Source organism: Echeneis naucrates, chromosome 4, assembly GCF_900963305.1.
Source record: "Echeneis naucrates chromosome 4, fEcheNa1.1, whole genome shotgun sequence".
In the NCBI taxonomy this organism is placed as follows: domain Eukaryota; kingdom Metazoa; phylum Chordata; class Actinopteri; order Carangiformes; family Echeneidae; genus Echeneis; species Echeneis naucrates.
In genome coordinates this window covers 11,619,188-11,632,180 of record NC_042514.1, presented here as the reverse complement: position 1 = coordinate 11,632,180, position 12,993 = coordinate 11,619,188, and the positions used below count along the sequence as shown (strand labels likewise).

Below are 12,993 nucleotides of genomic sequence, written 5' to 3'. Positions count from 1 at the left end.
AAATTTTTTTAAGTCCAAGTAGTAAAGTGGTGATTCTGGAGCAGGTCAACAGGAAAAGAGTTGATTGTAAATTGAGATTAATTTTCAAGGCAGAATGACCCCACTTGGCTGCTTGAGTTCAGCTGTGCTTGAATGCACCAAATCAATACATTGTAGCAGAGGAAATTATTTTGGTTGGCTTCCTGACTCTCAAAACTCAATTTCCTATTGATATCCACACTTACAAATATGTGTTTCATACAAATATTTGAATGGAATGGTAACAGCATACTCATACTGTATTTTATTTATTTTATTTTTTTTGCAGATTTAGTAAAACTTGTGACCATGACACCTCTGCAGTATTGTATTATCATATAATACAAGTGTCATTATCATCTACACTTTATCAATAGAGGAAACATTTATATAACTCTTTGTAACACATTAACCAACTACTTGTTATTGTGTAAGTTCTGTAGTTTTTAATAAAAGGAATTTCACGGTGGTTTCATTGTTTGAAGGGACTGGAAACATTAAATTTCAGCTGCCCTCTCTTACAACCAGGAAAGAAAGCAAAGCCTCCACTTCCTCCTATTCTCTTTTGCTGTGATTATTGGGCTACACTTCATCCTGTGATTTTACTGTGTGTGTGTGTAGCCCTCCCTGCCAGACAGTCAAACATTAACACAACAGCAGCATGCTGAACCAGAGGAGCTTCATAAAGGCCAGCGCCCACTGCACCTCAGGGTGAGCTCAGTGATCTCTTTCTATGTCCAGTAGCAAAAATAGAGAAGGAGCTAACTGACTGATGCACACACTTTTGTTTTTTATGTGTGGTAGCTTGATTTTTTTTTTTTTTTTATTATTTTAAAATAGAATAAGATGTTAGTCATTAGTTGGCCGCAGTGTCTTCCTTAAACTAAAGGCAAGAAATGCAAATTATCATATTAATAAAACTAGAAATCAATACATGGGGTCAGAATTTGTCTGAACCCTCTGGAGGTTGGAGGAGTAAAGTTGGCACCTAGCAGATGCGAAGCATGTTTCATATGTTTGTGCTGTTTGCGGGCTTGTACCTGACAGTGTCTGATAGAGCTTTAGTGGTCACTCTTTACTCCGTGCCCACTGTTATGATTCAGCATGTGACAAAACAGACAATATCATACGTACATTTTCACAAGATTCTAAACACAGTGGCTTATAACAAGCTTATTAACCCTTTATACAAGCACTAGGCTCATACACAGTCAGTCAGTCAATGAAAATATCAGAATACTGAATAACAGGAGGACATTAGTTGGACATTACTCTGATTGGTCCCCATGGCCTGGGCACTGGTGTAACAGTGCAGTGAGATTCCAGAAAACTTTGGCAGGCCAAAGTACAACACTGTGTTGAGTCATCTGTAAACCTCCTCTACTGTACTTGCGTCAAGACATTAAGGTTGTCCAAAGGACAGCACAACACACACAATGTTGTATCTCTAGGATAAATATTATTAAGAAATGTTCTTGGAGGATGGGCCATGTGCCCTTGGGACTGGAAAATGGAGAATCTGGTAAACAGGATGAAGCCTGCCCAGTCCACATGCACGAGCGCGCGCGCGCGCACACACACACACACACACACACTATTGTCAGTGTATAAGCGACTCCTCTGGGTTCTGTAATACTTTGAGGTTATCTCCGACTTTGTCATTAGTAGGGCTGCTATGAAAAAAGGGGACCCATTTGACACCTGTGTCTCGGCGTTTGATCCCTCACTTTCTGCCACAGCACTCTACGTAATGTCAGTGAATAATTCGAAAATTCAGTAATTCAGTCAGTCAGGGACATTCAAGATTACAGGGATGGTCAGCCTTCCAAATATTTTCAATTCATTTTACCTCAATAATCGCAAATCCGAAACTTATCTCAGGGAAAGTTACAACGTACAATGCCCTTGGAGTTTGATCATTTAAAACTTATCAAAAAAAAAAAAAAAAAAAAACCAGAGAAAAACAACAACATACTTCAACTGCAAACAAATAGAAGATCTTTAAAATGTTTTTTGTAGCAATTTTGGCAATCCCGTTTGTTATTCTGTTTCCCTCTCAGTCTTTCAGCTGCTCCTGCACACTTTCACTGTTTCCATCCCTCACCAAACAATGTCTCTCTCCTCCAAATCCCCCAGACAATCACCATCACACACTGATTATAACTGTGAGCAGTGAAAGGCAGTGTGGATATTATGGCTGTCAGTCAGTCTGCACGATGGGAGGCATGCTGAGGGCTGCTGGAGCTGCACCTGCTCTGATAGACAGGATATCAAATGTTGGCTCGGCCCAGAGGACAATTCTTAACATACGTTGGGATTACAATAAAAACATGCACACCTGCAGCCAAGAAAGTTTTTGTTGCAGCAGCATTTGAAGGTAAGTTTAGATAGACTGCATGACAAAAGGTAAAAGGCATTGGTGGAGTAGAGTCTAATGTCTCTGATGCTTTTTGGCATACATTTAAGTGTTTAATTAAGCTGGCAATAAATCTGAGGAAGTGCTGAGTGTAACTGAAGGGCAACTATAAGAGTAGTTCTCCCTTTACTGTTTGCACAATGGCTGTCAATCAAAGTGTAAAGGCTCATGTCCATGATACTATTGTCCAAATGCTGGCACAGACCTAACTCACAGGCACACCTTCTTTAGACCAAACCAAGAAATACTTTCAGTAACATCTTCAATCCCTGTTGTGTAATGCATTTGTCACACCAAGGTAACTTATTTTGATTCTTATATATTCAGTATTTAATTGGCTGCTTTATGACAGATGACATCTGAAGAAAAAGCTTCTATGATTTATGACCCACAACAGCAAAACAACACTGTATGACTCCAACACCTCCAGTGTAGAGGTAACGTGAGTTCAAAACCAAACTTTGTTCTTTTAGGTGCAAAGAGCTGTCTCAAGTGATGGAAAGCACCACCAATGTAAACTCTTTTCTCTAAGACTTCAACTAAAATCAGCAAACTATTCAACTACCATCTCATCTTATTCCATAAGCAAATCACTGTAGCCTCCAGTCTTCCCAGTAGTTTTGGTGCTGCTCAGAGGGTGTATCTTGTCTAACGCAACAATGGTCAACAGCTTCTTTCAAGCAACAATCACCACCCAAAACAATATTTGGAGCAGATAAATCTTACAAATGATTACAGAATTTATTTCATTGCATTGTACAATGTTCTTTGGCATAAATGACATTAGAATCTACTTTTGCCCAACGCCAACTGGTCATAAAAAAAAAAGCTAATAATTCTAATAATTGTGCACAGTATCTTCAGGAATGAAAAGACGCAGGGTTGAATGATATAGTGATGTTATTTCAGTTAATACAACAGCAAATATAGCTGTACAACAATTACAAATATTAAGGTGTAAGCCAATGAAAGATGGGGAAGAATATGATAATTGTAGAAATAATAGCAATAGATGTTTAAGAGTCAAGTGTAGGAGGCCAGTGACTGAGCTGTGACACTGCTAGTACACATGGATCAATGAGCCATCAGCCTTTTAAATCCATCACCTTGTGGCCTGATATTAAGCCATTTCATTGAATTTCTTTAAATCAAATATTGAAAATTACATACCGAAAAATTTGAAAAGTAACAACAAAAAAACAAAACTTTCTCCAAATTTGAATTTTGTTAAGTACTGTAAACTGTTACTCGGATGATAATGTGACTGCTCAGCAGCCTGGATCATTCCACTAACAGTACCTCGCTTTGAGGTGCCCCAAAGTCTGGTCTGGACCATTAACACCAGCTGCCTGTACTCCTTTTCCATTAGCACTTAGTCGAACACCACAACAAAACATGTGTCAGATTTCCAGTACATTACACCGGCTCCACCCATGTCTCATTGTCCTTTTCTGTCCTGCGATCCCTTGTGCACCACTTTCATTTAAGATTTACATCTTTTCATATGATGTCACGACACATTGACTTTTAAATTGCAATAAAAACGCCGGCAGCAATATAGAGCAATAACGGGAATAGACAATTGGTCATTGCCAAACGGAAAAAAGCATGACACACTCCTGTTCTTAAAAAAAAATTGTACACCTATGAATGAATTTATGCTTTTTCTATTGTTTTTTTTAATCTAGGATTAGAAAAAAAATGCTTGCTGTGTGTCTTGAACAGGAGACATTCAAAAAGGTAATGGCCCGATTCTCTCTACCACTCTGCTGTTCAGATTCAGTTGATATGCTATTTCTAGATATTCATACAGAGATTTTGAAGTCAGATTACTATACCACACCGACAATGCTTTCAAAATCTTGTAAAAGTTAGTAGTTAATCAACTTACTGGTTTTAGAATGGAGAGAAGGAGCCTAATTTGTATTTAATCCTGATGTCCATCTTTCTTTCTCTGGAAAGAGAGTCTTTGATACAAACTCAATTAGGTCGCATAAAACACAAAATACATTGGGAGGGGTTTAAATGCAGATTTAAAAGCAAATAGTTTAATTTTGGGGTTTAGCCTGATTACAATTTAACCGTAGCAGAGGCTAGCATGTTTAAATACTGCAAGTGTAAGGGGGTTGAAAGTGACAGCAGCTATCCAGTTTGTATTACATCTCCATTATTAGTTTTATTAGAAGTTCATTTTAGTTCGGCTTTATTTCTTAAGCCACAATTCTTTGATTCTAAACCAGGATGAACAGCTGAGAGAGACTCACTGTGTCCTGCAGTGAGTAAGTGACAACTGCAGGCTAAATAGCTGAACACTTGCCCACCAGATAACTTTCCAGATACAGAACCATGACGTCATTTCTGAAATGCTCTGTGTGCACGAGTGTGTAAAAGATCTGTCTGCGAATCCTCCAGCCCGGCCACAGAGAACCCTTGACGTCCCCCAGGCACCTGACAGTCCCACCTTCCAGGAAAGCAGTGAGGTTGAAGTGTTAAAGAGAGAGACAAATGGCTCATGAACCAACGAAGATGAATCTGTGTGTGATGTAGTGTAGCATGTGGCTCTGTAGCACGTACAAGCATGTTCTTTCATGTGGTCATTCATCCTACGTTTCATTCTTCATGTGGTTTTAACAATGTAAAATCCGCTGCCCATGACCTCAACTGTTGCACACAAGGTGAAACTCAACCGCACATACTGTCGAACAGTTGTATGCTGTAGAACTGTACAACATACGTACAAGTACATACTGAGTGCATACACAGCAACAACTACTGTGAATTCATTCCGTTTCCTTTTTACAGTTTCCCTCAATTTACATCACCTTTACAAATTACATTGACAATGAAAATACCACACTTCCATGTAAACAAAGCTATAATTTCAGATACCTCTCATCCATTTCAATGTAGAAGGCAGTCTTTCTCCACAGGAATGTGACATTAAAAAAAGGGTGACAATATAATCTAGATTCACTCCCATCCCCTGAAAAAAGTAGAGGGTCAAGATGATACTTTACAGAAACTATGGTATTCCTTATAATTACTGCCATAATGCCATAATGTAACCTCAGAAAAGCTTTGTAGCTGCGTATGTTTGTTTGTAGGATAAGCCAATTAGATTTCAGAGCAGAATGTGACAGTGTGGAGGGTAGATGTCTTTTAAATATTACTTTTAGCTGTGTTCTAGCTGCTCAAGCAAGATTACTGTTTGTTTTTTCTAGTTTTAACTACAAGTCATTCATAAACTTCACAATTTAATATGATGTCAGGACACATTCAGGACGCTTTTAAGGTAGAACTGAAACACTGGCAGCCATATTGAGCAGCAACAGCAGTGCACATTTGGGCATTCCCAAATGGAAAAGCATGCCACTTTTCCATTCATAGAAAACAAAACAAAATAAAACTAAAACTAACACACACACACACACACACACACACACACACACACACACACACACACACACACACACACAAATATATATAAACGCCATTATGGTTTTTCCCCAGTCTTGCATAGTAAGCAGAAGTAACCAGAAGCCATACTTGAGTAAAAGTGCCTGATGTTTACTGTACGTGAGTATCAAAAGTAATTTCATATTAAATGTACATTAAATATACTTCAAGTAAAAAGGTATTTTCAACAAGTTCATGCCGACAATAAGCCGTGTTTTCAGGACATCTTACCAATTAGCATACTTTCCAACAACACACACAAAAATGAAATAAACGACCAACAGGTTGTTACAGTTCCAGCCACAAAAACCATAAGACTACCATGTATTTTGGATTTATTTGGACCATTTATTTTATTTTGGACTAATGAATAACTTGGTGAATAAAATAAATACCGACTCACATTTCTTCATTTGGGAGTCTGTTTGTAAGCAGCCGCAGAGCGTCACGTCATCGTCATGTTTCCGCAAAGGTTAGCTATCGCGAGATGAAGTCCAACGTCACCTGCGCGCGGGGGAGGGCTGACTTTCTTCTTCGTCGTTTTTTAAGTAACGAGTAACGAAGACGGTTATGGGAATGTAGTAGATATATCGAATATACCGGGGACAGTATAGTCCCAAAAAAGTCCCAAAAAATAAAAGAACTCTGTAAAACCACTTAATTATTTGAACTATTATTACTTAGATTTTATCTGAGTAAGTTTATCATCACATGGATCACTTTTCAAATTAACATGACTAAGTGACAGTCACAGATGGTTTTATTAGCTTTATTTACATTCAGTCAGCCCCCTCCCCCGCCCAGTTTAGTTTAGCATCTGTTAAAGTAAATAATAACAAAGGCATTTCATACTGAATGGTGAGAGTTCCCAGCTGGATGTTGGTGTTTTAGGAATTGGCCTTGATGCCGCGCTCACCCCCAGCCCACGCACACACCCATCCACACACTCCCACCCACACTCCCACCCACACACACACCCATCCACCTCCCCCAGCCTGTCTCACAGATGCAGATGCCCCTAACACATCAGACAGACCAGCAGCCGTCAGCAAACCTCCACCTCAGCCACAGACCTGTGGAGGAAACTCTGCCATGGACAGATACTGACCAGCTGCTGTTTTTCCCTCAGTTGTACCTAATTTGCTCTCTGCTAATTTTTTCGTGAGTGATTTGCATTATTTGTTGGAAACTTTTTGAAACCGGTATTGCAGTTTGTTGTTGTTGTTGTTGTTTTTTTTTTTTATCCTTTTTCTTTTCCTCTAAAATGTTAACATAGCTTGTTAAAATTTGAAATTGGGAGCCATTTTATCTAACAGTACTGACTTAGTAAATGAAATGGCAGCACTTGTTTGGGTAAATGTTACCATGAGCACATGGATCGAAATGTTGTGGAAGGTGCCATGTTAGACGACAACTGGTCTGAAAGTCCGACCATTGACTTCTGTCCAACACCACAGTCAGAAATCAGGTGAGCTCCATTTCACTCCCAATACAAATATGACTGTGTTGAACCATGACATGATAACTCCACTCAGGTTTGTGTTTTGTTTTAATTTCACTCTCTTTCTACTGCTGCATTGAATTTACTGGTGAAAATTCAAATATCCAGTTGATTAAATTTGTTGTTGGAACGAAGAATTGCATCAACCTGAGACAAACTTATCTTTTTCAGCCTAAAAATATGCACACTTTATCATGACAACCAAGAGTGCCCAGATCTATAATAAGTGGCTTAAAGTGAGAAAATGTGAATTATTAATTAAATTAGCAGCATCATTTGTGATGCATCCCAGCTTTGTTGTTAATATTGTGACCCCTCTGATTCATGTTGTGAGTCTTGACCCCCTTTTGTCACCAAAATGGCTTTTAAGAGCGAGTTTGGATTCTTTTCTTGAGTCACTTTCCTTCCCGACAAGTATTATCTATGTCCTCACCAGTTCTGGTGTCACTAAGCTGCAGCTAAGACCTCTCCAGTGTGACCAACAACCAACAACACAGCAGGCACATACAGGACAAGCAAATATTGACTCAGGGACCCATCAGGCGGTACATTATTCACGGCCCTATTACTTTTATAGACTGAGCATGTCTGTGTGTGAATGTGTGGGTACTGAATCAATATTTATTCCTGTCAAGTTGACCGCCCCTGATTTAGTAACCAGGTGAAACCAGCTTCCTGGTGTTTTGGTCTTTTTTTTTTCTCTGCACTCCATCCACTAAAACATGGATTCATGTCTTGTGTGAAATGAGAAAACGTATTGCTCTATTAAGTTATTGAAAATTTCTGTCCGCATCCTACTATTAATAATGATGTATTGATTGATATTGATTAGTGTGTTTAAGGTCTCTGGGATTCAGACCGACTTGTGTGACTTTAACATGTTAAAATTCCGAGGTATGCTGTGATGAATTGAAAGAAACGTGGATTCATGTCTTGTCTGAAATGTGAAACCTTACTGATCTACAAAGTGATTGGAAATTCTTATCAGCATCTCATAGTTGATCATGATATATTGGTTGAAAGTGACATGTAGTATGTCTCCCAGAGTCAGTTCAACTTTTTGGAATTTAGCATGTTGAAATTGAGAGGTAAACTGTGATAACTTAAAAACAAATAAAAGCCAAAAATAAAAACAATGATAATAACTGGACATAATAATTGATATAAGCTGTCAGGTAATTTAGAGTAGAAAAGATTATATTGAGCAATCATGATGGTGAAGGACCTCTAATCTTAAGGAAATATTTATTTAGTTCCAAACCCTTAACCTAGATATACACAGATGGCCTGTATGGCCTAATCTAAAGTATTCAATATGTTGTATTTGGCATTCGAATAACCTTTAAATCAGGTGCAATAAATGCAACCAAGCTATCTTAAAGAGATGCAATAACTGGAGAAAATACAGTCAGTGTCAGTAAGTTATGCTCATAGTATTCCCCTCCTACTGTTACAACCATACACTTTTCAAAGGGTTTACAGTCAACATATTACTTTAACTTTGCTGGTAATACAGACTTTAAACTATAGAAGAAAAGGAGATTTTCACCAGTCAAGCGTAGGCATGTCAACAATATAGTTTACCTTCAATGTATTAGCACGGACGTGAATGTGAGCCAGGAGGCATTTTAATGACACAATAATGATATAAAGTACAAATTTGCTTGTAGGAACTGATGCTTCACTTTCATCTTTCATTGTCCTCCCAGGCTTTCTGTCAAGCATTTTTAAGGTCATCAATTGATTTGATGTTTCAAAGAGAAGTAGCAAGAGTTGTGTCTAATTTCTCCCTTACAGGCTTGAAAACAATGATGTCATATGTTTTGTTTTGTTTTTTTCAGAGGTGAGAAATTGACATCATAATGTTCAATGTTTAATTTCTATTTGATAAAGTGTCTACGTTGACTGAAAAACTAAACAGTTTCTGTTTAGTTTTTCAGTCAGTGTTCTGCTTAGTTTTTTTTTCCCTGTTTTCTCTTTAGACATATATAACACTCAGGAACACGTTTAGGCACGCAACCAGTCAACATACACAGTTCAGATAAATCAAGGCTGCACATGTTCTCAAGAAAGACATGCCACACTCGCATGGCAACCCTCTACTTATTTTAGGTTACACAATTTTCCACTGTAACGGAAAGGTATGCAGGCAGATTGAAATGCTCTAACACAGACCTTGTTTTTCTTCTACTGGACAATAACTTTGAACTGGATCATCATAAATGGAGGCCAAGGTGGTTGAGTGGTGTGTCCTCAGTCTGACTGGAGTTTGTTTATCCTGCAATTCAAATATTATTCAACTTCACCACAATTTCTTGCTGTGGACTTAACCACAACCATCTCTTAATGTATGTTATACTCTTGCAAAGCAGTAATGGCCACAGTATGCAGAGCATTGCGGTCATCTTCGTGTTGGTCTTTTTCTATAGTGAGTTGTTTCACTCACCACTCTGCTGCAGTCACATGTAGGAAAACAGGTTAAAGGACTCTCTGACAATAGGGTTTGTCCTGTTCGCTGACATTCAGAGTGAGCAACGGACTGGAATGATGGACTGATGAAAGAAACCTCTTTGGCCCGGCCTCTAAATAACGATGCGGCATGTTGTCTTTGGCCAGTGCTGACACATGAAGGTACATCTTGACAGCCAGCTGGGCACGATTTCACCTTTTTGACATCACCCAAAGTCTGTTTACTCCTGTACGACTGATGTATGACCATGATAGAAATGCACTGATATGTTTTGCCATTGTTAACATGAAAGTATGCTCTTGATTTAAATGCGTCATCAGAAAAGCAAAACTTACTGTAGGTGCTAAACGTATTTGTGCTTGTACCGTTGTTTTCTGCAAATCTGAGCCTGTTTTGATTGTCGCATAGACCATCAGAACAACTGGACTCATGTTCTGTATAGGATCTGGAGGCTTTAGATTCATAACATAAATTTATCTGTATGTTTCATAGGTGGGTCAGCACCTCTTTCAGCAGCAGCAGACTACAGTTCCCACATGCCTCAGATAGGATGTTTCTGTGGGCAGGAAGTAAGGCAACGGAAGGAAGAAGTGACCGCAGGTACTAAATCTGTGTTTGCATCAGTGTTAATATATAAAGTGAAGATATAAACTCAAAAAAGGGGAAATTTTCGGAGAAACTTGCTGGAAATTCCACATTGAAATGGGTGAACGCCTTAAAATGTCCTTATTGGCGTGTGAGATGTTCATTGAGTTGTAGTCAGTTAAAGTTTCTGCGCTGACAAGATCTAAAGCGTCCTTGAAAGAGTATTTGATTTGTGTTTTAATTTCAAAACCAAACACTGTTTGTATTTTAGAAAAGCAGTGGAAGAGCTGTCATTTTCAGAGAAAAATTGGAGAAAAATTGGAAAACAATTCCAATTTATGCTTAAGTGCCAAGGAAAGTTGTGTCTGGTCATATGTACAGTGACAGTTGTAGGAGAGTAGGTTGTAGGGTGAAAGTGAGTCCAAAGGTCAGTCGGTGCTTAGGAGGTGTCTAAGCACCTGTCAGTTGAAAAGTAAGAGTGGACCAAAGTCAAATCATCATCTGAAGGGTTGTGATAAAAGCAGATGGTCACCTCATGTATAGGAATAAAAAAAGGATCAAATATCTAATTAAAATGCAGTCAATTGGATAATGAATTCAAGATTAAGATTAGGTTTATTTCTTGTAAGGAAAAACAAAAAGAGAAGTGATTTGACAAGAAGGCAAATGGTTCGTTCTACATTTAGTCTTATCTCATCTGAGGACCTGATAAATTAAATTGATAATTTAAGAAGGTGTCCAGCGAACACACAAGTATGTAAAACATTGTTTATATGTATTTATATACTTATATGAAATAAGTCCAAAGTTTAAAAATCATGTTCTTATGTAATCGAACACAATCACAAAGGATGGGTCAGCTTTTATGTAAACCTTTTTTTTTTTTTTTTTAAGATCCATCTACCAGAGGATTCGTGAGTATGACGTCCTGGACAAGAGGAAGACTGTGACGGCTCTGAAGGCAGGAGAGGACAGAGCCATACTGCTGGGCCTCAGCATGGTCTTCTTCTCTGTTATGATGTACTTTGTCCTGGGAATCACCATCTTGCGCTCTTACTCTGACAGGTGACTAGAAACAGATGCGTGTTGAGTTTTTGTCTGTGTGTACCTGTGATGATTGGATAAAATGTTGTGTATAACTGCATGCTCACACACGGGTGTTCTTTCTGCACAGTGTGTGGACAGATGAGGTCACCTGCACTATTGTGAATGCGAGCATCACGTGGGATGTAAACTGTTCTTACAGCTGTGGGGCAGAGTGCTGGAGGAGTTCCCGTTACCCCTGTCTCCAGGTCTACGTCAGCCTCAACTCCTCAGGAAAGGTGATGCGACTCCTGCACAACGAGGACACGCAGGACAGCAATCCTGAGGTCTGAAACACAACTTTGAAATGATGTCAGTTCATGTTTTTACAGACACTCAACCAAGAAAAACTCAAACAGCAAAGGAGCTCAATAGCAGTAACAGCACCAACATCAATAATAATATTATTATATACGGTATAATGCATAGTATTATTATTGTTGTTGTTATAATTATTATATATTTATGTGTCCCACTAAGCCAGTTTGCTACTCTTTTGTTTTCAACATTATATTTACAATACAAAGTATTTATAGTGATTTATAGATTTCGTGTGAAAAAAACAAAAACAAAAAATCATTCCTGATTAATATTGTCATTGCTAATCCTGATGACATGACTTACTGGATCATGTATTAGTTCAGTATTGATATCACTGCAAGTCTGTGTTTCAGTTGCATAGTAAGAACTGTGCTGACATGTTGAGCACTCAACAAGTCCGACAATTTAATAACTAAAGAGTAATGTAGTTTAAATGTTTGATTTGCAGGCCACAGATCTTTATTCAGAATGTATACATGAGGAAACGTGTAGAAAACAATCCTAATTATTTTAACATCTACACTAAGTATTTTGAACAGCGAACTCAAAGAGTGAACGTCCAAAACTCTTCTGGATTATTATTATTATTGGGAAAAATCAAATACAACTCCCTCCCTTGCCTCACTCTGGCTTTCTCTCTTGTCCTTTTGCATCAGTGCTTCTACATCCCAAAGTGCCATAAAGACTATACAGCCACTCATGCCATAGTCCAGAACATTTCTGAGCGTCTCCGCTCTCAGCACACAGTCCAGTGTTTCAAGGATCCTACTGACAGGATGGACAGCGCCATTTTGACTCAGCTCTACGGCAGGGTTGCCGTCTTCCACTCCCTATTCTGGCCGACCTGCACCTTGATCGGAGGGACCCTCATCATCGCCATGGTGAAGCTGACCCAGTACCTCTCCATCATGTGCGAGCGCCTAAGCCGCATCAAGAGGTGAAGGTTAGAAAGGCTGTGAGTTCTGTGGAGACGGAGACAGCTGAAGCAGTTTCAAGGGGCCAGAGATGGTTTCTCTGTGATAATGCAAAAGCAGCAAAAAGAAGCATCTGCCTTTCAGACATATCTGATATGCAGATTTTGTGGGGGTGGGGTGGGGTGGTGGTGGGGAGGGGGGGGGGGGTGCTGGTGGTCCAAGCTCAGTA

General features: G+C 38.9%; 1 protein-coding gene across 3 annotated transcripts; it reads left to right on the top strand.

The window, feature by feature from the left end:
* The first annotated feature begins 670 nt into the window (after window positions 1-670).
* On the top strand, window positions 671-12,889 carry s100p (S100 calcium binding protein P). 3 transcript variants are annotated; one of them, XM_029499427.1, is made up of 6 exons: window positions 671-729; window positions 2,155-2,395; window positions 10,354-10,461; window positions 11,341-11,511; window positions 11,621-11,816; window positions 12,507-12,889. In XM_029499427.1, the coding sequence occupies exons 3-6, from the start codon at window positions 10,412-10,414 to the stop codon at window positions 12,789-12,791; spliced, it is 702 nt and encodes a 233-aa protein (XP_029355287.1). In that variant the 5' UTR covers window positions 671-729; window positions 2,155-2,395; window positions 10,354-10,411; the 3' UTR covers window positions 12,792-12,889. The 3 variants fall into 3 exon arrangements, with proteins under 3 accessions (XP_029355287.1, XP_029355286.1, XP_029355283.1); XM_029499426.1 differs by lacking the exons at window positions 671-729; window positions 2,155-2,395 and adding an exon at window positions 7,208-7,358 and having other exon boundaries at window positions 10,363-10,461; XM_029499423.1 differs by lacking the exons at window positions 671-729; window positions 2,155-2,395 and adding an exon at window positions 7,208-7,358.
* Window positions 12,890-12,993: the final 104 nt, after the last annotated feature.

What these genes read in the sequence shown, in the direction of transcription:
- s100p (XM_029499423.1), top strand. Translation starts at nt 7,264, where the DNA reads ATGGATCGAAATGTTGTGGAAGGTGCCATGTTAGACGACAACTGGTCT. An exon ending in ACACCACAGTCAGAAATCAG is followed by an intron (nt 7,359 to 10,353) that starts GTGAGCTCCATT and finishes TATGTTTCATAG; the next exon opens with GTGGGTCAGCACCTCTTTCA. An exon ending in TTGCGCTCTTACTCTGACAG is followed by an intron (nt 11,512 to 11,620) that starts GTGACTAGAAAC and finishes CTTTCTGCACAG; the next exon opens with TGTGTGGACAGATGAGGTCA.